Genomic DNA, 27,448 nt, shown 5'->3' with positions numbered 1-27,448 from the left:
TAAATTAAGTAATTTAGTTGGAGCTGTCAAGAAGCCTCTTCTAACTGAGGTGCAACATTTCACCAGCTTTAGGACCTACAAAGTTGGAGCAAATAAATGCATCTACTTTCAGAAATGTTTTCGGTCTGCATTTTATGCTGAGTGCTGGATTACCAGCATAAAGCTCTGGGGTGTAATAAACAAAGTCATATTTAGCTTTAAAAGGCTGCTTTTATTAAAAAAAAAAAAAAAGAAATCATGCATTTTATCTTTCATGCATTTATCTTTAGCATTTCTACAAGTTACAAATTTGAGTCCTGTTTCCTGTGCTGCAAAGCTTTCTGAACCCAGACCACTGTAACCCCACATCCTCTTAATGATGGTGCTGAGGCACAGACAAATTATTCTGCAAAACCTCAAACTAATAAATATAGGTACAGTTGAGTATGTTTCACAGAAGTACTCAACACACTTGTCATGACTAAAACTGACAAGTTTAGATCCTTTAGAGTGGCATTTCAATAAAACAGTTTCTCCTCTGTGCCTTGAACATTTGAGAGCATGGACTGTACACAGCAAGACAGTTAACAGGTACACAAGAAAACTTCATAGCCCTGATTTTTTTTATAGTAAACTGGAACTAAGAGTCCTCTGCACCTTGCAGAACAGGATATCAGCAGTACCACTTCATGTAATGTTTCTTTCATATCCTAAAAATAAAGGAGCTTTTAAAAATATATATTCTTTGTGTTCGTATTCCTCTCTGGAGCTTTACAATGTGGCAAAATAAGGATAAAAATGCATTCTAATCATGATCAATAAAATGCAACCTGTTTCTATAACACTTCATGAACAATCCTAGGAGTGTACTGAGTTGACTTGCTCTTATTTTTTCCTGGAAATTTAGGTTTAAGGGATCAGCAACACTTCTGTTAAGAAACACAGTCATCCTGGTACTACAGCTACCTCTGTCACTGAATTGTCTTGGATGAAGTAACTTTCAGTGAATACAAAATGAAAGAATTCCTTTACATTTACATAATAATCTGCAGTCAGAAGTTTTATTTGAAATACAGTGTGACATTTGACAACACAAAACCAACAAAGTGGAGACTGTCAGAAGAGCTGCTGTGCCCCCTCTCCAGGTTTCATTCCCAGGGTTTGTTTTTTCACACCACCCATTAAAACGCCATCCTATTTTGTTAATTTTGCAACCATCAGCATCCTGAGGGGTAACGTATCCTCTACCCATCGGTTTGGTGACTTCATCATCTTCTCCCAAAGGGCAGTTTCATCTGAAGTAGAATCCATCCAGTCTACTGTAGTTCCATAGCTTTTGCCTAGGAAAATGTCCATTTAAAAGAAACATTACTTACTATGCTACAGAGTTGAGAGCAGACAGTCAAAAATCTGCCGGTCTCCCAAGGATTAAAGTGTCAATTGCCTAGTACCTGTTCCAAGGCCTATCCTGAGGCCTCCCAGAAAGTGATTGGCAAGTTTGTTGTGGTCCCAGACTGTGAGTTCTACACAGGCTTCTTTCAAGTCTTCTGGTCTAAAGCCATCATAGACCATGGTGTGGTTAAATAATGGGTTTGCAGTTTTTGACACTGTTCTTGTTTTCTGGCGGCTTTTTCTGCTGGTATCTGGAAGAATGGTACTTCAGGAAGAAAAGGTATTGTCAGTATGCTCTTGCACAGCACAGCCTGCACTAAGCATACTGAATGGACAAGAAGTACTAATTGTCACCACCCTTTACATGTTAGAATGTGAGTGAAGATAAGATGCTCTAGCATCATGAAGTCAAAGCTTATATTCCCCAGTTTGTTCCAAGCAATACTGCCAGAGTCTGTAAGAGAAGGGGAATTCAGGTAGGGAAGGGGAACAAGTGAGTTTATTTGCTGAGTTACCACTAGTGACACAGAAACCTTTGTTGCTGCTAGAGATTTCCCAGCCATTTTCTTATTGTTGTCTCTACTTACTCTGGGCAACCTGATCTAGGTGAAGATGTCCCTCCTTAGTGCAGAGGGAGCTGGACCTGATGACCTTTAGAGGTCCCTTCCAACACAAAGCATTCTGTGATTCTATGAAATACAGCTGTGTTTCTTACTTCTGCCTTCTCCCACATTCTGCTAAGCTCAACCGTACTTTTACACAGGTGTGCTTTGCTTAAAGGTAAAATCTGGTGCAGCTTTTGGTTAGCTCTTCCACCAGGTGACTAAGCAGACAGAACAAAAGAACAGGATATTCTCCCAGTATACTTAACATGTTCAAGGTGGAAGCTCTGTAGGACAATGTGCACTACAGTAAAAGAGAATCAGGAAGTAATTAGGTGGTTTTTAGTCTGAATGTAGAAAAAAGGAAAATAAGATGACAAAGTACAACAGTCGCATTAATAGTCCATTATTTGATTACTTCTTACCACTTAATAAAGGAGTTAAGCCTGTTGCCTCTCAGGAGAGGAAGGTTATGGCACTCCTTCACCCAGATATGGACCTCACCAGTAGAGAGTGTCTTCTTTCCTGTAAAAAGAAAACATCTGATTAAGGCTTGTAGACCCCTTTTAGAAGGCAGTTTCTCTGATGCAGCAGCACCTGCCCTTTTGTAGAGGTGACATCTGTCCTAGACTCATTACCTCACGTCTTAATTCAAAAATCATCTCCATACTCTTAAAAGCTTCAATTATTATCCCAAAGTAATACATCATATCTGTATTCCTGCAATGACTTTGCTTCTGTTATAACCAAGCTGCTGGTCTTCTCTTTCCAAGCCTCCTAAAGAGATCAGCTTGTCTTCAGTCTACATGACATTAGGAATTATTGCCACTTGTACTTTCAAATAAGCTGCTTTGTGCTCTTTATATTTGTTTTTTATCAACTGACTGGATCAATTAAAGATCTGAATCATGGAATCAACCAGGTTGGAAGAGACCTCCAAGATCACCCAGTCCAACCTATCACCCAGCCCTGTCCAGTCAACTAGACCATGGCACTAAGGGCCTCAGGCAGTTGTTTTTTGAACACCTCCAAGGATGGCAGCTCTATCACATCCCTGGGCAGCCCATTCCAATGCCAATCACTCTCTCTGTGAAGAACTTCCTCCTAACATCCAGCCTAGACCTTCCTCGGCACAACTTGAGTCTGTGTCCCCTTGTTCTGTTGCTGCTTGCCTGGGAGACCAACTCTCACCTGGCTATAGCCTCCCTTCAGGTAGCAGTAGACAGCAATGAGATCACCCTGAGCCTCCTGTTCTCCAGGCTAAACAACCCCAGCTCCCTCAGCCTCAACTGAGCCTGACTTCATATGGGAATGCAATGTAAAAGGGAATAACAACAGGCAGTCTGACCATTTTGACCTTGATTTCTACAGCTTCACGATGCCTCCCACTGGGGAGGAAAGATAGTGGGACACCTGGTTAACAAGAAAAACAAGGCATGATGTATGTAAGAGACTGGATTATGCTTGCCTAGATTATGCTAATGTGTAGGTGTGTGGTCTATGCTCTATACTGAATAAATGGATTCAGAATGAACAGTAAAGGTCTCCAGTGGATTCACATTGAATCACGTGGAGTTGGTGCGGTAACCCTCATTAACAACTTCACTGTCAGATCAGCCAGGTATTAGTTGCCAGACAAGATTAAACCAAATACATTGCTGCTCTCCAAGTATTTATTGCTATTTTTCACTTCTGATTTTGCTTGAGTTCAGGAAACCACAGCACCTGCCTGATGATTTGAAATCTCTAAAATTAATAGCAAGACAGAATTTCATGACACATGTAGACTGCATTACAAATCTATGGTTATGACAGCAAGATAATTCGTTCTGTAACAATGTTAAAAACAGCAAGAGATCCCAATGTGATCTTTAGGTCATGACCAGGGTGATTTGATTTAAATCTCTAGTTAAAAAAAAGGATAAATAACTTCTACTTTCATATTAAAACAACTGGCTGAAAAAACAGTAAAGAGCTTTTCTCAAAAGAAAAACACAAAACTCCCTAACCCAACACACAAACACACCAGCCCAAACAACAAAACAAACAAACAAACAAAAACACAAGAAAAAGAAGGAAAACAACTCCCTCAAAGGCCTGACAAACCCAAAGCCACAATGCTTACCTCCAACAGGGTGTGGCACATACTGGAGGGCTAGTTTCATCTCCCCTCTGTTTTCTGGCGTAAGAGCCATTGCTGAAGTCTGAAATTTAAGGGAAAAAAACCCAGAAATCTGAAAGCCTGAAGTTCATGCATGGTTTTTCACTGAAACAAGTTTCTATGTGAGGCAAGTTTTGTTGTTTTGTTTTTTCTTGTTTCCTTATCCATTGTTCTTCCCTCAGTTTACAGGACATGAGAGATTTTAGTGCATGTTTAACCACTTGATGGCGCTTTCAGTTATATACCTCCTCCACTAAGGCTGAAAGCAAGACCCAGGAGAGGACAAAAGGCTTTGAGGGTGCATCCCGAATTACTAATGATAGGACAAGAGAAAATGGCCTCAAGTTGCGTCAGGAGAGGTTTAGGTTGGATGCTGGGAGGAAGTTCTTTTCTGAGCGGGTGGTCAGGCACTGGAACAGGCTGCACAGGGACGTGGTGGAGTTGCCATCCCTGAAGGTATTTAAAAGAGTGGATGTGGCACTTGAAGCCATGGTCTGGTAATTAAGGATGCTAGGATGAAGGTTGGACTGGATGATGCTGGTGATCCTTTCCAACCATAGCAATTCATAGTGATGAGATGTTGTGCTGAGGGATTTGGTTTAGTCAAGGACTTGTCAGTGTGAAATTAATGATTGGACTCGATAAGCTTGAAGGGCTTTTCCAGTCTAAGAAATTGTGTGATTCTGTGATCTTTTTGACACTGTTGTGCACTTAAAACTAGAGCATATGCCACTCTGTGCCACAGGAAGTACACATTCATAAGTTAGTGCTTTATCTAATTTAATACAAAGATCAAAAAAAATAATCCTCAAGAGGAGTGATTTTTTCAGAAAGGCACAAAAATATGTCACTTCTTCATAGAGAGTCACAGACCATCTGTAGGTGGAGCATGGCACCTGTTAACATTTGGTTACATTTATTTGCCCTGAGCAGTTTTAAAGTCAGCTGAATTAAACTAGTGCTGAAGGCAACCGTGACATTTGTTCCACAAATTATTAAACTTTGATACTGAGCCAAGTTTGGAATGAAGTACATTCAAGGGAAAAAGAAATAAAACAGAAGAAACCAGAACCTCTGGCAGTGGCTTGGCTAGAAGTCTAGATTTCGGCTGACACCCAATTAACAAACAATTGGCATGCAGATTTGTAAGCCATTGTTACAGCTGGTATTAAAACACTGCTGAACCTGCTCCAAATTCTCAAGGATGTTTACATCATATCCATGGAACAAGTAGTTTCAGGTATCTGTTGCAGAAACATGATGTAAGTGAAAAATAACTTGAAATTCCTACTCTTCAGACTATGAGGAAGTTTTTCATCCTATAACAGCTAGCTAATTAGTAGATTAATTGAAGCCTCAGAACCATATGTTCCATTTAGCATAAAGAGGTATATATGGTTATAGCCATCACAAAACCCACAGGGCACACAAGACCAGGCCTAAATCAATAATTACTTGATTTTACACTTACACAGTGGAAAACACAAAGCAGTTAACTCAGCCTTAGTAACTTACCCTTGGCTGGAGTGGAAACCAGTTGATCTGCTTGTTGGATTTATCATTCCAGTCCCAAGTTCCCAAATCCAGCTCCACTTCACCAAGGAAGCTATTCCTCCCAAAAGTATCATTATGCCAGACAGAGATGTTAAGGCTTTGGTTCTTTAGGAGATCCTTCTCAATTTTATACTGCCAGGAAGAAGTAACGAATGAAAAAAATATATACTTAAAAGAAGCTGGATTTGAATCAAGGCTGCGTTTGAAAGTCACAAGGTTAGAAAAAAAACTCTGCAGGTTTATACATCTGTAACTGCCCTCTTCCTCGCTTTAGAATAAAACTCTCACGTTTTACTTATTTCTACCACCTTAAGCTATTACTTAGCTTGTGTTTGCAAGAAGCATGCAACAATTTGTTTTCCCACTGCTGTATCCAGAGCACACTGCAGTTATGCAGAATCACCTATGAATGGAAGGACAGGGTACTTCAACAGAGCAACCCATCCTAACCTCTCTTTTGAGAGCATCCAGGCTACCACCCCCCAAAACTTAAGTATCTTCATACTTCCTGCATGCAGTAATTCATATATAGGATTAGTTTGATAAATACCCTCAGTATTTCATTATAGACTGGATTAAAAGTTTTCTTTTTGACAGAGGTCTTCCGCTTCCCCAGCTTGTACTTCTCTGGAAGTAGGTAGGTCTTTACATACCTAAAATTTAGACAGGCTTGTTAGAAAAGGGTTTAAAAAAAAAAAGAACCACAACAGAAAAACAAAACCACACCAGAAAACAACCCCCCAAAATCAACAAAAAAACTCAAAAACAACAACATAAAGCCAAAAGCAAATACCCAGAGACACACATACACACTTTCCATCTTCCCCTTCCAAAACACGCTTGTATTTCCTTATAAGGTAAATAAATTCACTCAACTAGCCATTACATTGTTCAGCTTCTTACATATAAGAAGTGGAACAACGCAAGTGAAGTCAAACAATAGTTTCCAAAGTGAGACCTTAACCTCCTACTACCAGGGGCAAATCTGTTGAAATGAGTCCTCAACACATACAAATACAGAAGATTTCTAATACAATATTTAGGTATACTGTAGTTAGTTTCTAAGCCTATTGAAAACTTACCAAAGCAAGCCTTACCATCTGGAAAGATCACAGAATCAACCAGGTTGGAAGAGACCTCCAAGATCACCCAATCCAACCTATCACCCAGCCATATCCAATCAACTAGACCATGGCACTAAGTGCCTCAGCCAGGCTTTTCTTCAACACCTCCAGGGACTGTGACTCCACCACCTCCTAGGGCAGCCCATTCCAATGGCAAATCACTCTCTCTGATTTTTAAAAGACAATTTCCTATTCTTCATAGATTCATAGAATAGTTTCAGTTGGACCAGACTTTGAAGATCATCTAAGTTCCAACCACTTTGGCACTGGGGGACACACCTTCCACTAGAATTGGTTCAAGGCCTCATCCAACCTGACCTTGAACCCCTCCAGGAAGGAAGCAGCCACAACCTTCCTGGGCAATCTGTTTCAGTGTCTCACCACCCTTACTGTAAAAAACTTCTTCCTAATATCTAGTCTAATTCTGCCACTCTCAAGTTTCAATCCCTCTTATTCTATCACTACAAGCCCTTGTAGTAAGTCCCTTCCCAGCTATCCTGTAGGGCCCTTTCAGGTACTGAAAGGCCGCTGTAAGTTTTGAGTTTTCTATATTAATTTGTACACCAATTTAGTAGGACAATTCTACATTCAGAGTGGAAAGCCACTAAACATATTAGAGGCTCGTTTATTTATTGGGTTGTTTACTTTAACATGCTGTAGAGAGATTGGAAAAAGCCATCAGTTTTCATTTTCAGGTTAAAGGGAAAACTTCCATTGGGAAAGAAATATATTGTCTGTACTTACGGGTCTGAACGCTGTCGCTTAACATCTGCCACTGCCAAGCCTTTACACTGGCAAATGAAAATGTGGAGCTCGTTCAGCTGTTCTACGTAATCAATAGCAAACTGAATGTTCCCCTTCACATCGACGTTGCCAAAGTCTGCACTATAGATGCTCATTAGGCTTCCACTCACCTGTATCACCCAACAGAAGAAAAAAAAGTTCCAGTCATTGCACTTCACAAGATACAGCAAGATTAGAGTAGAAGTTATGCTTAGAATTCAGACAGTAAAGAAATCAACCACATCTCTTCAGTGCCAACTGTTATACACACTTCGCAGCAAGCAGATTAACAAAAGAAAGTCATTTGTAAACCAAAAGGTGTTAGCCCAAGTTTTCTAGGGAAAAAAAGATGTTGATTGCACTGAGACAAAAGAAATAATACAATGCTGTCGATTTGGAGATCTGTGATCAGTTCCTTGAGATATTACTTATGTATCTTATCAGGTGATCTTCCTTGCAGAAGGCAGAGCTTAAGAGTTCAGGATGAAAAGCCTTCTGAAAGTAGTAACAGTACAATTAGTGATAAAATCTGTATGGTCGAATGATGTGCCCAAATAAAACACTACCAACATAGAGAGAGAAGGTTGTACAATCTTTTTGTTTGTTGTTTTTAAACCTCAAAATTCTCATTTTCCCCAGAAAGTGCATATAAATGAATGACGTTTGGTTAGCCAATTCACTAACTACATCATACACCCCATATGCCAATACTGTCCCTGGCTTTCACTTACTTCTCCCCCTGTTTTTCCTTTTCTAAATATTTAGTTTATACAAATTGTGCCTCATTTTCAGGTACAGAGGTAAAATTCTCACAGTAAAATCCACCTCTTGGTTCAGTATTTATAGAGCATGATGCACAGGGGAGTTTTGAACAGCCTGCAATATATTACTAGAAAACCTTTTAAAAAAGTAAAACTGATTTCATTTTAGCCAATTCCATGCACAGGTTCATGTAACAGACTGAGAAGGAAGGAGATAGAGTATCCAAGGGAGGAAAGGCAAGAGGAGTAAGAAGGAAGCTGAGACAATTCTGAAACAGCAAAAGCAAAGTGCCATTAGAAGAAGGCTTTGGTTTACATACAGAGGATAAGGAGGCCATGCCAGAAGAGCTGCTAAGATTGGTTAGAGAGCTGGGACTCTTCTTGATTCTGCCAATGGAATAACTGCTTTCTGATGCTGTATCTGTCTGTCTGTCATCACTCTACAAAAACACCACAGAAAGAAAGTCTGTGTAGGTTCTTTATAGTCACAAGGAACATTAAAACAAAAACAAGCACACAAAACAAACCCAAACAAAACTATAACACAGACTGAGACTCAGTGGAAGCATGAATTTACATCCCCTTTTAGTGCAACATGAATAATTAATGCTTCTTGAATTAGGTCACACACTTACAGTTGGAAGGGAATTTATCTGATGGAAAGCCTACACTGATTTTTTTTTGTTTTAAGCAGTAATGAAAATCAATCGGGGGTTTTTTGTTTGTTTTAAATCTCAAATAGCAATTGAAAAGTCAATTTTATTGGGACAATTAAATTCAGCTTCCTCCTTATCTCACACAAACTTATGCAAGTGATAAAGTAGCAAATACTGTCGATTCTGTACTCTCTGTCTTGAAAGTAGCTGGCTGGAGGATGACACACACAGCACAACAGCACTGGATGCAGTGAACGGCTCTTGCAAAATGTCTTTCTTGCACAAGGACAAGCAAGGCCCTGCTTTTCCATTAGGGAACTGCAGTTTTGGTTTACTTGGTCATTATGAGGTTCTGAGCTCACAAGCCCTTTCTGTCTCAGTGCTATCCTTCGATGCTTTACCTGCCATGTGTGCCTCGACATCATCTCCCCATTGCATTCCACATGTGAACAATCTACAAACAATCCCCTCTCCTTTACAGACAACAGTTGAGCTGCTGTCACAGATCTTCTACTAACAGGTGCAAGGTTACTACAGCAAATTTCCACACATGTTAATACAGCAAATTTCCACACATGTTAATATATTGAATATTTATAGAAATAAATACCCAGCATGTGAGCATTTTGAGTAAGGCTTTATGAAGTTCCAGTTAATTGCAGCTTCTCTGGCCTGTATCTATACTGCTAAATGACAGCAGGTCAGCATTGTTTCCCAGTTCAGAGGCCAAAAGCTAAGGACTGACTAATATCCTTCCTACCCAGGGCAAGGCTCCTTGAAAGCCACCACTTTCTGGACAGCCTGGGCTTGACAACCCTTCCAGTGAAGATTTTTTTCCTAATCTCCAACTTAAACCTCCCCTGTAACAACTTCAGGCTGTTCCTTCTCTGTGCTGATTTGAGGCTAATTGGAATATTTTACTGAGAGAAATTAAATCCTCAGCTGTGACAAGAAAGAAAATAACATTGACCTGTATCATTCATTCTTCTGCTGAGAGATGCAACTAGTCAAAATATATATAAGGCACTCACTTTTCACACACTTCTCAGTTGTTCTCTTTCTCTGTCAGTCTGTGGCTGGCTGCATCTGCCTTGGCTCCTTTGCATGAGATCTTTGTAACCCAGCCCAACTGTTTGTCCTCTAACCTCCTTGTCTTTCTGATATCTCACCTTGGATCTCTGCACATTTATCATGTGAGCTATATGGGGGTTGATCTGATTATTTCTGAGGGGAGGGAAAGAAGGGAAAGAGAGAGAGGGAGGAGTGGGGAAGGAGGTTGGTCAGAAGCCTCCTGGGTAGTTGACTGTTTAAGGAGGAATTCTGTGTTTCTGTATTACTTTTAACTTGTATATAACTGTAAATATTTTTATATTGTACACATATATGCTTGTAAATTGTGCTGAGCTGTAAATAGAGCTCCCTTAACTTCCATCTGACTGAGTCTAGTCTGGTGAATCGGGGGTGGGGGGCAGGGGGTGCTTAACTCCCAAACCATCCCACTCTCATCCTAATGCTTACTACTTCAGAGAAAAGACCAACACCCACTGTGCTACAACCTCCTGCCAGGTAGTTGTGGAAAAACAGTGAACTCTCACTTCAGCCTCCTCTTCTCCAGGCTAAACAACCCCAGCTCCCTCAGCTGCTCCTCATAAGACATGCTCTAGGCCCTTTGCTAGCTTCATTGATCTTCTTTGGACACACTTCAGTACCTCAATGTCCTTCTTGCAGAGAGGGCTCCAAAACTGAACACAATATTCTAAGTGAACCCTCAGCAATACCAAGTACAGGGGGACAATCATTTCCCAGCTTGTGCTGGTGACACTAGTTCTGACACAAGCCAGGATGCTGCTGGCCTTCTTGGCCACCTCAGCACATGCTAGCTCATATTTACCTGGCTGCCAACCAATACCCTCAGGTGCTTTTCCTCTGGGCAACTTTCTAGCTATAGAAAAAGAACCCAAAATATTGATGCTTACATTTCCATTACAGTGCTAAGGGCTGGGGTAAGCAACAATTTCTTGTTTTAGAGCACAGTCAGATATTTGTTATACCTATGTCCAAAATTCCTGTCTCCCATTTAAGCCTGTGTCCACTCATACACATCCCTCATTGATAGGACCCAGGTGTCTGCATCACCATTTGCCATACAAAGGCACTTGGACACAGAAAATAAAAACAAGAGGGTCTGTGGTGTTATCCACATTCAACAGTAGTGGATCAGGTATTTCCTATTCTCTAGAGCCTCCTGTTTCTTATGTCCAGTGGACTTATCTCTTTTAGGCATTTACAACAGGAGGTTTGTGCTTGGTGTAAAGAGTCTCCACTCGTCTCTTTGCTTACTGTTTGGGGACTCACAGTCCAGAGAGTTCAAATGACCTATCCTTGGTGTCATATTAGGAGATATGGATAAGGCCTCAGAGCCTATTCTGAGGCCCACACCATAAAGATGATGAGAACAACAACAGACTTACAGTCTATTTATTATTACAAGCACAATGTTTTGTTGGAAATTCTGCATTCTTACACAATGTTAACAACCTGGTACCTGAACCTACGTCCCTAAGCAGTGCACCAAGCTAAATATCCCTCTGAGAAGGGTTACCAGATGACAACTTTGTTATGGTCTTACATGTTCATCTTAGATTTCAGACTTTGAAGAAACGAATGTATGTATATTTATGTATGTTCTGAATATACCACCTTTTATAAGCTTAGAGATGCCCTTTTGTGAATAATACCACCAAGCATTCATTATGCTTCAAACTCCTTTATAATAACACATTCTGTAATGTTGAGCAGCATGAATAAAGCTTTGGTTACTGAACTAAGCTTCATAAAGGTTGATTACCCACTGATTGTTTGGGATCATCTCCTGACTGCTATGCCACGAGCTCAACTGCATGCCATTGTCCAACAGTAAACTGACTTGGCAGACCACAGAAAGCAGTACTTCACAAATGCAAACTACCCCAAGTAATCAAAAGTTTTAGGTACAGTATTTCAGAGATTGAATTTACCTCTTCCTGTAGGAATGATGGCACAGACTTGCTCAGTCCTTTCAGTTTGTCAGGATGGGAAAACAGTTCATCAGGCTGTGAAGGCACTGTGGAAACTGAAGAGCAGCAATTCAAAAGGCTTCCAAAATACATTTATGCACCAAAACAGTAAGATTCCATAACAGGACACGGTTAGAAACAAGCAGTTTCAGATTGAACACATGCACAACCAGTTTACAACCGGGATGAAAGGTTTGAGGTTTTCCCCCTCAGGACTCAGAGATGCTATGATTAGGAAAGGTAATTTACTTTGGTCAGCGTTACAGGAGATGTCAAAGAGCTTTGCTTGTAGGAGCAGAGGTATTTACATTGCTTGACAAGATGTACAAGCCTGGGTGCTGCAAGCAAATTCTGATCAAATCTGATGAAGGAAAACATTTTCAGTTTAACTAGAACACAGAGACATGCACTCATGCACTAACTATATCAGCACTGACTTTTAAGTCATTGTAAGGTTCTTAGTAGAAAGTTTGCACATAAGCCAAACTGTTTTATTTACTCCATCTAAATAACTGCAACTGGAATATTCATGTAAATCAAACAAATTTTTAGACCCAAACAAGGAACTTTCAAGTATTCTTAATTAGTTCTAAGATGAGTATCTCAACGCAATTTTTTGCAACCCATCTCTTCAACTTTCATGTAACTGCTGAAAGTTGTTTATGGAATTAAGCTTTTCACAGTGAAAAAGCATAAAGCCAGCCTTGCAAAAGTCAGTTTGCAGTAAGACTACAATTCTCAGGTTGTCTAACCCCACTTATATTTAATAATGCCCTAAAGCACTATATCTTTGGACTGGATACACATTGTGACATGCATCAATACTGAGTATTGCATGACAGGGAATTATTTGGCCACAAACAGCCAGCTAGAGGGGCACAAAATGCACAAAATGAAGCATGGCACACACGGCAGGAGAGTTTGCAAGATGAATCAAGGTTCAAGCTTTGGCTGTTGAAGCTCAAACAGCGCTCAGTGTATTAGCTATTGTCAGTATGCAGCTAGATGCAGTTGCCCCACTGAGCAAATATCTAGCACAGATGTATAATTTGTTAGTCGTTAAATAAAACAGCAATTGTGATGCATTAGTTCAAGTATCAGTGCAGAAGTCTCTGTCTTGTCTGCAGAACCCTATTACTCACTTCCTGCTGCATTTTCATTTCTTTCTCGATGCTGACTTGGCTTCGGACCTGCTCAGTGCAGTATTGACAACAATCACTCAGCAGCACAAACAGCTTTGCAATGTTATAAATAGCAGCAATACATTTTATGTGGGAAGTTTCTGACTTCTCCAGACCCTGTGTTTCTGCGTTTTGCATCACTGAGGAATGCAAAACAGAAGGGGCTATATTAAAACAACAGTAACGTGAGTGTCCAAGCCAAGGAAAATGAAAAGGGGAATAGTGTTTTCAAGAGAGCTTGCCTTATTCTATCTGCACAGCTGTCAGTGTGGTTGTGTTTTAGTTTCAGAACTTCGCTCATAATAAATTTCACTTGACCCACACACACATTTTTCAGATAAGTGTCTACACATTCCATACAGCATGTGAAATGTCTTTTCAGTAGGGGTCTCCATCTGAAAGCTAAGTGCAGTGCTGTGCTTTAGTCCTACTAATTTACTCATGAATCCTATTATGATAAAATGATTCTATTTATACTGTAGGCCACTAGCATGCAAAATGCTTTAAAGTATCCATACCATGATGGAAACAATGCAGCTGTGCCCAACTTTAAAACTGGTAAACACAGCAAATAAAGAAATGTGTGTTATATTCCACTATATTGAATGTTATTTGATTCTTTTCTTTTGTGTTCAGCTTGAAGTTTCATTTTGTTTTGGAATTTCTAAAGGTATATAAACAAATTTAACAGTAAGGCATCTGTAATGTGCTAGTGGGCTGATGATAACAACAGTAGCTGATCTAGCAATTAGCTCATCTATTGCTTAGAGTAATTCTGCTTCACTAAGACAGGGGTTGGAAGAGAGGCTGTCTTTCAAACCGACATAGTCATGGTACTGGTGTTTTGCACTAGGAAACGTCATCTTGTATCTTAAAATGCAACAGATGAAGTTCAGTATTTACTTTGGCCAAGTCTTTCAGAGGAGTTGATGTTCAAAGCTCAGTACCTTTTTCATAGGCTGAATGACCAAAGGCCAAAATACTACAATAAAATGTAGAGTTTCTACAGCTACAGGAGGCCATAACAGAAGAATCACCATCCCTGGAGGTGTTCAAGAAAAGGCTGAATGAGGCATTTAGTGCCATGGTCTAGATGACTGAATAGGGCTGGGTGCTAGGTTGGACTGGATGATCTTGGAGGTCTCTTCCAACCTGGCTGATTCTATGATTCTGTATTCCTTAATACAAAGTTCTACAAAAGCATTTTAGTCACACTGCAATTTATCAAATCTAAAAGTTTGCTTTGAAAAAATCCTTCACTAGGAAACAAAGGCCATTGAAAAAAACAACAATTTTCCATGCAGATGCAAAAGATATTTACCATCTTCAGCACTAAGAGCTAACTCTTCCTTTGGATTATTTATTTTTCCTTTATCTGTGCAGGAAGAAAGTAACACACAGTTAGAAATTTTGCTTTTCAGTGTGGTGAAATGGATGGCAGTGGTAGAGTTAAGAGCAACGATGACAAAAACCAACCCAAAACATAAATAAACCAGCACAGCCATGGTTAAATACAAGAGATGCTTTCTACTTCATGCACTACATCCAAGCAGCAGCTTCATGCTGACCCAGTCTCTCTCAGTGGGCTGTTACAACAGTGTTAGTGACCTGAAACCTAGAAACTAGTTAGAAGCAAGCAATGGCAAAAGTAGTATTAGAAGAATAATTTGCCAACAATAGCCAACATCTTTCAAAATCTACACCTTCATGCTTCAGCTTACAACGACAAGCTCAGTTTATCTCTTCCTCATCAGATGGGAGGTAAACATGAAAACACTCAGGGGCAGGAGGAAGTCAGACAGGAGTAGCAGTATAAAATTAACAAAAAAACCCTATGAGTCTACAGAGGGAAGTCAGGAATGAGCTTTAAGTCCAGTATTGTTTCACTGTAACTCTTAAACATAGATTGGCAGCCAGTCAATAGCAGTGCTGGGCCTAGTCCTGTTCAATATCTTTATTGATGATCTGGACCAGGAGATTCAGTCTAGAATCAGTAAGTTTGGAGATGACACCAAGCTAGGAGCAGGTGTGGATCTGCTGGAGGATAGGAGAGCCCTGCAGAGGGACCCTGACAGGCTGGATGGGTGGGCAGAGGCCAATGGGTTGAGATTTAACAAGGCCAAGTGCAGGGCTCTACACTTTGGCCACAACAACCCCAAGCAGCACTACAGGCTGGGGACTGAGTGGCTGAGAGAAGCCAGGCAGAAAGGGACCTGGGGGTACTGGTGGATAGTAGCTGAACATGAGCCAGCAGTGTGCCCAGGTGGCCAGGAGAGCCAATGGCATCCTGGCCTGGATCAGGAACAGTGTGGCCAGTATGACAATGGATGTTATTCTTCCCCTGTACTCAGCACTGGTCAGGCCACACCTTGAGTACTGTGTCCAGTTCTGGGCTCCTCAATTCAATAGAAATGTTGAGATGCTGGAATGTGTCCAGACGAGGGCAACAAAGCTGGTGAGGGGCCTGGAACACAGCCCTGTGAGGAGAGGCTGAGGGAGCTGGGGGTGTTTAGCCTGGAGAAGAGGAGGCTCAGGGGTAACCTCATTGCTGTCTACAACTACCTGAAGGGAGGCTGTAGCCAGGTGGGAGTTGGTCTCTTCTGCCAGGCAAGCGGCAACAGAACAAGGGGACACAGTCTCAAGTTATGCCAGGGGAGGTTAGGAGGAAGTTCTTCTCAGAGAGAGTGATTTGCCATTGGAATGGGCTGCCCTGGGAGGTGGTGGAGTCACAGTTCCTGAAGGTGTTGAAGAAAAGCCTGGCTGAGGCCCTTAGTGCCATGGTCTAGTTGATTTGCTACGGCTGGGTGCTAGGTTGGACTGGATGAGCTTGGAGGCCTTTTCCAATCTGACTGATTCTATGATTGGCTCTACGAAACACCACTAAACTAGGATGATCTTTTCATATTTTTACTGTCCACTAATTTAACCCAAGCAAGCAGCCAGGATACAACAGCAGTTGTTGCTCTTTACTGGTTTGGGTAGTTGCCAATACTTTCACTATTGAAAAACCAACCAAGAAGGAGTTCATCACTAATTAACACAGTGCATTTTCGGATGATGACTGCTTTGTAAACCAGTGTTGCTTCAAAATTAACACAAAGAAAAAAAATAAACCATATGAGAAAAGGTTTCAGTTCTACAGTACAAGTTCCATACAGCTTAGTGAGAACCAAAGACAAACACACCACTTGGCAAAGCTGTATGGAAGACCAGCATGAACATGCTTAAGCCAAACTGCGGGGTCATGGGAGACACACACAAGCTTTGTGCTCACTTGAGGTGGCTGACGGAATGTCCTCTAGACTTTTGGAAGGCATTTTCCTATCTGCACTCCTTTTCAAAGCCATCAAAACAGGATTTAATTGTTCTTCTGAACCTGTCACGAGACAAAACACATGAACACTGCACACACAGACCTGTCATTTTAAGTGAGTCACTAAAAAGCCAACCGTCGATTTCTCACGAGAATTTATTTGGACTGTTAGCAACAACAATGAACATTCAGTGAAAAGGCAAAGCAAAATTAGATATTTACTTTGTTTAGTTTGAATTTAAATGTCTATTTGCTCTGCCACTTCTCTCAGCCATCAGTAGCAAGAGGCAGACTGGCTCACTTCCTCTGTGTACCTATCTCTGTAGTGACTAAGAAATGGGTTTCGGGCAATTGCAGCACTTTGCTGTCTAAAAGCCACATAGGGCAGGCTCAGACTTCAGGCATTTTGTAGTTACATTGCTATGATTCAGCACAAAAAAGTTAATATCTTTAGATTTTCCCTTGAGTTTGTCAGTTGTGTTTTATTCTCAATGTAATTTTGTGTCAATGCTTGAGTAACAACCACAGAAGTCCCAGCTGTGGAGATACTTAGATTCCTGAAATCACGCAGTTGTCTTCAAAGGCAGAATCAAGACAAACTTAGTTCTCCAGAAACCTTCAAGACCTTTTCTTCTCTCTAACTCACTTCCCTCCCATCAGCCAACCAATCAGGCCTTACAGTGTTGCTGCCTGCAATCACGAGTGAAAACAAATAGTTTCAGTTTTCCTTCCTTTGTTTTGAGTTTTCACTGACTTCCAGGGAGCTGGTGGAGTCACCATCCCTGGAGGTGTTCAAGAGAGGACTGGATGAGGCACTTAGTGCCATGGTCTACTTGACTGGATAGGGCTGGGTGCTAGGTTGGACTGGATGATCTTGGAGGTCTCTTCCAACCTGGTTGATTCTATGATTCTCAAGAGTAATCTGGCGAGCCCTGGAAATTTCAGATTCTTCACTTTGCCCAGGTGAAGAAAACATTCTCAGTACCTCAGGGAGGGATTAAACTTGTTAAATCATCTCCTCTACCCTAAGCTCTTCTACGACTGTCACACTCTCTACATTGACTAGAGTTCACATTCAACCAATTATGGTAAATAAATCCACTTCATTTATATGGCCACTTTCCAAGTGCAACAGGCAGCAATGCTAAACAAAATAGAATAAGGTATTGCTCTTGTCTTTATATTCAGCCATTCCACTGAGAAGCATTTACCTTCAGAAAGTAGCTGGGCAAACTACAGAATGAACTCTCTCAGACACTGATTTTTTTTTTCCCCATCTTTTAATCCAGGATATTTAAAGGAAATACCAGATTTTGAGTGTTACTATGTTAGTAGTTTGAATATGTCACCATTGAGGAGGAAGAAAAAGGTAAATCATGAAGATTGATGTGATTGATTCATGAAGCTAAACTTCTCTTGCTGAGGAGGTTTACTCAAATGTAGTACGTGCTTGCTTTCCTATCCTTCCCAGACAAATATCCATGGCATTCAGTAAAGAAGTATCAGACAGATTTTTGGTTATCATATTTCAGATTGGCTACCAAGATAAAATAAAATAAAGGCAGCCATGTTTAACAACCCAGCACCATGAAATTTAGAAATCAAACAGCTCACGAGTTGAACTTCCAGTTCCAGAGAAGGACTCAGAGTTTTCATCTGAGAACTTGGATCCTGAATTTGAGCCATCCCCTTTCTCTTTGTCATTGCCCTCATGCTCTAAGATTAGGCAGATTTGATTTCCTTTTGGCTGGAGGGAGATGCTCTCATCTTTAATTGGTGTGCTTGCTCTTCTGCATTTCAACAGTGCCTTAAACTCTGAATGAATTTCAGAGACATCCAAGGATGTGCTTTCACCTCTTCTTCCTTTGTCATTTATCTCAAATGGCTTGATTGCAGTCCTATTGGCCTCTCCTTTGAAGGGAAGATGATCAGTTGGAGCCACGTTTCTCTTCTCTATTTTATTAACAGCTCCATTTCTTTTGGGAAGATCAGAAGCTTTAATTTCACTTACTGTAAGATTGTGTATTGAAGTGTTGCTATTTTGTTCTTCAAATGCTTCCTGAAGAAGAGCTTCTAAAGAGCTACTGAATTCACTGAGTTCTGCAATATTTGAAACAGAAGTTTTTTCTATGGTTTCTTCTATTTCTTGTGGAGGATCTCTCTCTTGTTGATGTGGAGCATGCATACTTCCACTAGTCTGCATTTTACCCTGTGGTTTCTCATCTGTATTTTCTAGCACAGAAGCTGGTGTTTCAGAGACCTCGTTCAGTAGCTTCTGCAAATTAATATCAAACATTTTGCCTTCAGCCTTGGACACCACAGACTTTTCTATGGTCTCACTGATTTCCTGCAGCAACACTCCATCATGCTGATAGGGCTTGCTTTTAAGTTTCATCTCAGCAGTTCTCTGCACTGTGCTGTCTGCAGGTTTTGATTTAGGAGGTGGCATTTCAAAGGACTCCATCAGCTTCTCTAAAGCAGAGCTCAAGTCACTGACCTTGGATGGAGCAACAGACCTTTCTACAGTCTCAGTGATCTCCTGTGGTAACTCTCCATCATGCTGATAGGTTCTGCTTTCAAATTCCACCTCAGCAATTTTCTGCACTGTACTATGGGCACGTTTTGGCTTAGGAGGTGGTGTTTCAGATGCCTCCTTCATCAGCTTCTCTAAAGCAGAACTCAAGTCACTGACCTTGGATGGGGCAACAGACTTTTCTATAGTCTCAGTGATCTCCTGTGGTAACTCTCCATCATGCTGATTGGTCCTGCTTTTAACTTCCATCTCAGCAGTTCTCTGTGCTGTGCTGTTGCCACGTTTTGTTCCAGAGGCCTCCTTCATCAGCTTCTCTAAAGCAGAACTCAGGTCACTGACCTTGGATGGGACAACAAACTTTTCTATGGTCTCAGTGATCTCCTGTGGTAACTCTCCATGATGCTCATAAGCTGTGCTACAAGCTTCCATCTCAGCAGGCCTCCATACTATGCTGTCAGCATGCTTTGTTTCAGAGGCCTCCTTTACCAGCCTCTCTAAAGCAGAACTCAAGTCATAGACTTGGGATGGGGCAACAGACTTTTCTATGCTCTCACTGATTTCATCTGGCAACTCTCCATCATGTTGATAGGTCTTGCTTTCAAATTCCACCTCAGCAATTCTTGTTGTTGCGCTATGGAGACGTTTTGGTTCAGGAGGTGGTGTTTCAGAGGCCTCCTTTACCAGCTTCCCTAAAGCAGAATTCAAGTCATTGACCTTGGATGGAGCAACAGATTTTTCTGTGGTCTCACTGAACTCTTCAAGCTGACAAGTACCTTCTTGACAGGTCGATTCTACAGTACAATTAGTCTGTGATATGCTATTTATGTAATCAGATTTTTTAATTCCCACCCTTCTATATTCAGAAGGCTGAGATGTAAATGTTTGTCTGAGCAGGTTCTGCAAAACAGCTTGAGGCCTTCGAGAACCTTCAAGAGTATCATCCCTGTCTGCTGCTTGATGCTGTAGATAAAAAGGTTTGAACTCCCTGAAGAGTCTCCTGAGGCTTTTGTTTGCATGCTCATCTGTTGATGGCACTTCCATTTCTTCTGTGCCTTTTCTTAATTCTTCTTTATGTTCAACAGAAGTGTCATGGCTATGTTCTACTGTTCTTTCAAAGGCCCTGCACTGATCTGAGTGAAAAGTTGTCTCTTTCAAAATGTTTTCTTTTAGATTCAAGATAGATGTCTCAGAGGCTTCCTTTTCTAACTTACTCAGGCCTAACTTGGATACATCAAGATCAGCTTTAGGAAGAACAACCTTATCCACAGTCTCTGCAACTTCCTCTTTAGGAAGACTGACATGTAATGGACTAGTCCTATTCTCCACTTTCTTTACAGGTAAACATAGCCACTCACCTACTGCTGTCTCCTTTGAAGCATCTTTATCCTGTGACTGGAGCAACTGCAAGGAAGCACAATGCTCTACTGATGAAACAGTATTTTTTTCTGTAGAGTCTTTGACTTCTTGCTGTGAGAGACCCATCTTTTCCTGGGGTTTTGAGGTAACTGGTTTTCTGTCCAGCTGAACAGTGTCTGTGTTTTGTGTGTGTGTCACATTCAGAGTAGGTGATCTTTGAGGCAGTTTGTATACTACAGGATCTAATTTCTGTGTTTTTTCTCTCTCAGGTGTTTCGTTTTGTTGTTGAATGAACTCTTGCTTGTTCAATTTATTGTTGCCTTTATCTTCCTTTGATTTTACTTCACAGGTTATTAAATTAGCATTATTTGGCAAAGACAGAGCTCCCCTATTGATGTTATTCTGTAACTTAACTCCGGTATCCCAGAAGTTTCTCAAACTCTGGAACTGTGAAGGATCTGAAATTTGATTCTTGGATTTCTCATTCATTTTTTCTTTTAAGGACAAAACCTGGAAATTTGGCTTCTGTTGGTGATGAGCAGCAGCTTTTTCTTTCAGTATTTCTTTCTCATCTTTGCTGTCTGGGAAATGTAAAGTGGCATCAACTCTTGGCTGCCAGTTATTGGCTTTTGGCAAGTCTGTATATTCATGAACTTTACCACCAGATGGGACTGTTCTTTCTACTTTTTCAGCTGTGTGGTGTGGTCCAAGCTCAGAAGAGTTCTGATGTTCATTTTTTGAAGCCTGGCTTGTATAACTTAGTTCAGAGCTTCTTAATGTATGCTTGTTTTGATCACCTGGTCCACTAGGTAGGTATACACCAGTGGGTCTTATTTTCTCAGTATCTCTGAGACCTTTCAATGCGTCACCACCTGACACATTAGCATTGATACTAATTTCTCTCTCCTTATGACTGGGAACAGATTTGTTCCTTTCCCAGAATTCTCTGATCTCCTTTATTCTTCTTCTTTCTTGCATTGACTTCTCTGATTCATATTTCTGAACTGGTAGCTTGTGCTCTTGATGTTCCAACAAATTTGATTTTTTATTTTCTTGCTTGATTTCTGGAACGTGTTCTACTTCTTTAGCTCTTGTGTAGTCAGATTCAGCTAGGGATTTGTCATTCTGCTCTTGATTCTCTTCCCTCTTCTTAGCTTTCATTCTCTCAGTCAGCTGTGTATCTTCTGAATTAAATGTAGGTGAAATACTATTCTGTGGTTTAATCTTTCCACATGTTAACTCTTTTGTAACTTCTGCTTTTCTATCCATGCTAGGTTCACTGTGTTCTGCAGGAGAAACTGCTGTGGTGGGTGAGATGTTCATTTCATCTTTGGGTTCCCTGTCCTGGGATCTGACTGATGAATGTTTCCTGTCTTCAGTACTAGAACTTCTTTGAAACCAGTCTAAAACTTTTGATACAGATTCATCAGCCACTTGCATGAGTTCATCAGAATTTTTGTCAGGCTTGGAAGTGGTTTTAGCATTGTGATCCTCAACAAGATCAGGCTTACCTTGTTGAAGGCTTGTAGAACTGGTATTTGACACCTCATGCACTTCTGTCTTAGCAGAAAGCTGATGCTCATCTATAACAGAAACAAACTTAAAGTTAGGAATCAAACACACAACTCTACAAATGCTCAATCTATCTTGAAAAGAAAAATCACACTTTTGGGTTTGTTTTTTTTTAAAAGCTGTTGGTGAAGAGTTTTCTGTCCTTGCATTTATGGTAGGAACCATACTGCAAGTAATAAAATAAAAAACAGACTGCTGCAGGGAGATATTATTCTGGAAGATTAATTATATTACTTTTGAAAGTGCAAGCATTTAAGATTGGTTATTCTCATTCTAAAGAAAATGGCTACACTGAAGGGGTGACAGGGCAGGGAAGGACAGCCCAGCATATCTGTGTTTAGTCCCATAAGCAAATCCCCAAGTCACAACAGGATTACTACCAAGAGTAATCGACAGCAGTACACCAAAACTTCTCCAGTTCCTGTACAGACAGATCTACCAGGCCTTATGACAAGAATTTTATCCAAATGCCATCACTTCACCTCCAACATCCATAGTACAGGTGACTGTCCAGGCTCTGATCTGATTGTTAAATCTTAAGAACACAAATAGAAGATAAGCAAAAGAAATACTGGCTACGTTATAACATTCAAATACAGAAAAGGCATTTTGCACTTAGTTCTGCAGTATGTAGCACATTCTTACTATTTCTGCTTCCTCCTTGTTATTTCTTAGACACAAATAATTCAAGCATTAATGAATGTGTGCTGTATGTTATTACATCCTGTTCTCCACTCTTGCTAGTCTCTTACCAGTAAAATTTTCGTGTGACTTAGATCCATGGCTCAAGGTCTGGTTGGATTGATTTTGATGAGTCTCATCACCACTCAGTTCATTATTGCTACTTGGCAGGATATTGTTGGAGATCTTCTGTGAAGTGTGAAGTTGCTTATGAGTAGCTGCCTTTGCCTGCAAGGTTTCACTAGCCAGGAAGCCTGACCTATTAATGTCACAAGGGCCAGATGTTGATGTGCCTTCATGTAAGCCATCTATTGGCTTTATTTGTAAAGCTGATGAATTGGCTCCCAAAGGCTTTACAGCAGAAATTTGCTTATTCCCAAGTGAATCAGATCCAGTATCATCATTTCCACAACTCTTTCCTTTGTCACATTCTAACGATTCAAACTCTCCTGTTTCTCTGCTGTAGTGGACCTGAGGGCATTGCAGAGGTTCTGCTTTACCTATGCTAGATGAGAATCTCACTTGTTTTAGTTTTTCCAGTGAACTTTGTGTGGAGTCTTCTGCTTCTTCTATAAGAGAGTTCTTCTCAGCTTCTCCTTCAAAAATAGTTGCAGTAGGAAGACCATTCTTTTTCTGAACATCGAACATCTGACTAACACGAACTTCTGAGTCAGTGGAACTTGAACTTGAACTGCGCTTCAGAATGCCCCTGGGTGGTGTGGCAGTTCCATTGATCCTCTCGGTCCTTTTGGCTGGTTTTGGAACAACTTCTTCTTCTCTTTGTGACACAGGATCCGTTGCTTTATGAATTAACTTTCTAGCTTTTGGGACAGGACGCTTAATTAGTCCTTGCTGTGATTCATCAGTGGCTTCTACAGAAGGCTTTGTATGTTTCTCTGTTTCATCACTTTGTAAGTGTGGTTTAGGCTGGCTCTCTTCAGAGACTGACACGACTTCTGTAAGATATAGAGAGAGGAAATCATGGGTTTACGTGATGTTCATCTGCATAAACAGAGGGGTATGGCAGTGAAGTTCTCAAATGCAGTGATATTCTCAGGTTTATTCAAAACAGCCACGGTAAAACACAGGCAGAAATTCAGCATGGGTGTTCATTTCATTTGTATACAACAGGGCACTTAAGCAGATTAAAATCCTGCAGGTATTTCTTATGCTAGGAATATTAGCCATTTGATAATTCCAAAAATAGAAAGAACATCCCATTTTTGAGCAGCATTAGCCCTGCAAAGGACAAAGTCTGCAGGGAAAAACAGCTTTTTAATACACACGGATCCCTTCAGGTTCAGAATGTAAACCTTCAAAACCAGAGACAGGCTATTTGCACAATCACATGGAACAATGTAAAATGCATAAATCACCTCCTGGTAGGGAAATAATTGTTTTTATTATTGCTAATGTGCAAGTCTTCAACAAGCTTCATAACAGAGAGAGGAGACTCATTTCCACGTATAAGCCTGTAAATTACAGCTTCAAACTCCTGCATTGTTATATACCATCACTTATCTACTTGCTTGCAGAGAACACTGCAGGAAAGGAAGGATTTGAAAATAAACAGGACTGAGAAAACAAAGGGACAAAAATAAAGATCAAAGAGTTGAACTGCTTCTGTTGAGCCAGTAGCAACAGCGACTGCAAGGTCATAAAGACAACTATGCCAAATTCAAGGAAATTTCTGTTCTCTTAACAGCAGCTGAGGACAAAAGAGACCTCTCAGAGGGAGTATACTGAGTAGAACTATGAGCTAAAAAAAAAAAGGCAGTAAAATCCATTTACTCACATAAACAGAGATTTCCTGAGCATATACACATTTTACACGGGGCTTGAAATGAACTTGGATAACTCCAAGTAGTTAGGATAAAACAGGTTTTAGTCTCCTACAAAAAGTAACAATGAAAGTAAAAAAAAATTCATATAAGCCACCAAAAATTCACAGACATATGCTAAATAAGTATACCTACCCTTCTTTGATAGCTGAGGTAGACTGTCTGCTCTGTTTTCTGAATCCTCACTGTTCAAGTCGTTGTCTGATACAGTGGAATTAAATGGATTTCTCCTTTGCTAAAACAAAATAAAACATAATTGCAGTCAAATTGTTACATCACTACAGCCTTGACAAAATAAATGCAAGTGCAGTGACTTCCTCTGTCTCACTACCCTGACAGCAGTCTGAAAGCACACCTCAGATTGGACACACAACAAAAAATCTGAACAATACAAACGAGGGAACTATCAAAGGTGCCTGTGATAACCTTATCATGCTCCTTTTCTAATTACTAACACCAGAGATAAGCCACCTCTTAAAGACATTTCAAAATCCAAAGCTGTTGCAAGTTAAATAATATTATCTCTAATTCTGTGAATTTGGAGATACTGGAACACAGCAGGACAATTCTTTCCTGTGGCTGAACAGGCTAGAAGCAATGGCAAGCACAGCCAACCACTGATTATAGCCATGCCAACACTTTTGAAACAAACCCATAGTGGTTTCCATTATCTCCTTCCAAAATTATTTTTTTTCAAACTTAGCCATTTTTCTTCTTCAAACTTTAAATTAACTTTACTAGAGAAGCAAAGAAACACAAAGTGTAAAAATATAACATCTGCTATATTCAATACCTTCACTTTTGAGACCACTGTCTTCGTATGTGTTTCCTCTGGTTTGGCTAGCAGAGAGGTTGTTGCTTTAGAACTGCAAAGAAGAAGCATATCCTAGCTTCAGCAAACAAGACACTAATTCCAGAGAGTCATTTATACATGCTTGAATAAAACCTCTTGGCACCTGAACTTCCTGATTTAGTCTGTTCTCATTCGATTTAGAAGCAAGAAAGAGAGATGTTGAGATACTGGAACGTGTCCAGAGAAAGATGATGAAGCTGGTGAGAGGCCTGGAACACAGTCCTGTGAGGAGAGGCTGAGGGAGCTGGGGGTGTGCAGCCTGGAGAAGAGGAGGTTCAGGGGTGACCTCATTGCTGTCTACAACTACCTGAAGGGAGGCTGTAGCCAGGTGGAGATCGGTCTTTTCTGCATGGCAACCAGCAACAGAACAAGGGGACACAGTCTCAAGTTGTGCCAGGGGAGGTCTAGGCTGGATGTTAGGAGGAAGTTCTTCATGGAGAGAGTGATTGGCATTGGAATGGGCTGCCCAGGGAGGTGGTGGAGTCACCAGCCCTGGAGGTGTTCAAGAAAAGCCTGGATGAGGCACTTACTGACATGGCTTAGTTGACTGGATAGGGCTGGGCAATAGGTTGGACTGGTTGATCTTGGAGGACTCTTCCAACTTAGTTGATTTTATGATCCTAAGCCTTCTTCCCACAGCAAAAGGATTTGCAAGCATTTTTCTTTTGGTTGTTGAAGAACTCAGCACAACTTCTGCTTGGCATAACAGAAACTACTTTTGATATCTTTCAGATCTTTGAGCAAGCTTTATGTAAATAAAGCAACTCTCCAAACAATGTCAATGATGCTGTCTCCATCCTAGTCCTACACTTACACTTCTAGGACTGAAATCAAAGTGAAGGAAAGTGCCAAGATCTGATAAAAATAGTTGGGCAAAGTATCCAAGTCATTAAAAAGAAACAATAAAACCAACCAACCAAAAAAAAAACCCCACACCACCAAACACAAAACCTTCCACCACAACAAAAGAACAAGCAGAGGACTTCCTTTGCTGCTACAGCAAAGCTGTGACGTGCCACAGATGACAAATTGAACTATTCTTTCAACTGAGAAACTGAACTATTCTTTCAACTGAGATCTAGAAAATCTGTGGTTTGATAGCATAAGTGAAGCAAGCTACTGCTTGTGATTCTGACTAACTACAGCCTAGGTAAGGAGAAATTAAATCAGAGAGAGGAGATAGTGCCTAGATTATACCAAGAAATATTTCATCTGCTTGCAGACTGATGCTAGGGCTCCCCCTGCAATCAATCAGGTTTTTGTAATTTGAGTTTATCAAAACCTTTCAGATATGGAAAAGTATTTGTGGTTTTGTCTTGAAGATGGAAGTTAAGTGTGGATTTAAACATGGGCTTTATATAACAACCACATCCAGTATCTTAACTTCACACAAAATGCTGGCATTAGCCAATTTATATGCTCATGATTCTGGGGACAGGGAAAACACTCAAGGCAAGACAAAAGGATATTGTCCAAGTAGGAAATATTACCTCAAGCTTGGGTGGAAAGCAACTCCAATGTTGTTGTTGTTTGTTTGTTTTTTTCCCAGTACAGATGTACAAAAAGATTTCAACACAGATTATTTATTTAGTTAGCAATATTTGGCATGGATGAAAAGATTTTGGATAGCTTGGTAAGTAGCAGAGCCATAAGATGATTATTTTGAGGGAGAATGAGGCATCTCAGGACAAGAAAACAGCTCCCAGCTCTCACTGAGTTCCAATTTTGAACAGGAAACTGCCTCCTCACATGGACAAAGATCTCCTATGCACCTGTCCTATGAGGACAGCCTGAAAGAGTTGGGGCTGTTCAGTCTGGAGAAGAGGAGGCTCCCAGGTGACCTTCTTATAGCCTTTCAGTATCTGAAGGGGGCCTACAAATACGCTGGGGAGGGACTTCTCAGGATATCAGGGAGTGACAGGACTAAGGGGAATGGAGCAAAGCTGGAGATGGGTAGGTTCAGACTGGATGTGAGGAGGAAGTTGTTGAGCATGAGAGTGGGGAGAGGCTGGAATGGGTTGCCCAGGGAGGTGGTTGAGGCCCCATCCCT

General features: G+C 40.7%; 1 protein-coding gene across 5 annotated transcripts in view; it reads right to left on the bottom strand.

Moving 5' to 3' along the window:
- Window positions 1-190: 190 nt before the first annotated feature.
- The window catches only part of SYTL2 (synaptotagmin like 2), a 69,258-nt gene continuing 42,000 nt past the window's right edge, over window positions 191-27,448 (bottom strand). For 2 of the 5 annotated variants that reach the window (XM_064169120.1, XM_064169110.1), the window contains exons 5-20: window positions 25,339-25,411; window positions 24,681-24,780; window positions 22,776-23,660; window positions 21,963-22,034; window positions 16,524-16,625; window positions 14,571-14,624; window positions 13,211-13,258; window positions 12,030-12,124; window positions 8,677-8,796; window positions 7,557-7,726; window positions 6,239-6,341; window positions 5,650-5,820; window positions 4,099-4,177; window positions 2,399-2,498; window positions 1,431-1,636; window positions 191-1,319 (exon numbers count right to left, since the gene is read on the bottom strand). In XM_064169120.1, coding sequence (XP_064025190.1) covers window positions 1,174-1,319; window positions 1,431-1,636; window positions 2,399-2,498; window positions 4,099-4,177; window positions 5,650-5,820; window positions 6,239-6,341; window positions 7,557-7,726; window positions 8,677-8,796; window positions 12,030-12,124; window positions 13,211-13,258; window positions 14,571-14,624; window positions 16,524-16,625; window positions 21,963-22,034; window positions 22,776-23,660; window positions 24,681-24,780; window positions 25,339-25,411 — 2,524 coding nt within the window. In that variant the 3' untranslated portion in view covers window positions 191-1,173. Of the gene's footprint in view, window positions 1,320-1,430; window positions 1,637-2,398; window positions 2,499-4,098; window positions 4,178-5,649; window positions 5,821-6,238; window positions 6,342-7,556; window positions 7,727-8,676; window positions 8,797-12,029; window positions 12,125-13,210; window positions 13,259-14,570; window positions 14,625-16,523; window positions 16,626-18,176; window positions 19,563-21,962; window positions 22,035-22,775; window positions 23,661-24,680; window positions 24,781-25,338; window positions 25,412-27,448 lie in introns of those variants that run through there. The other 3 variants (XM_064169127.1, XM_064169134.1, XM_064169143.1) reach the window with 3 other exon arrangements.

This window comes from Pogoniulus pusillus, chromosome 3 (genome assembly GCF_015220805.1).
Source record: "Pogoniulus pusillus isolate bPogPus1 chromosome 3, bPogPus1.pri, whole genome shotgun sequence".
Taxonomy (NCBI): Eukaryota; Metazoa; Chordata; class Aves; order Piciformes; family Lybiidae; genus Pogoniulus; species Pogoniulus pusillus.
This window is presented reverse-complemented; position numbering and strand designations above follow the sequence as displayed.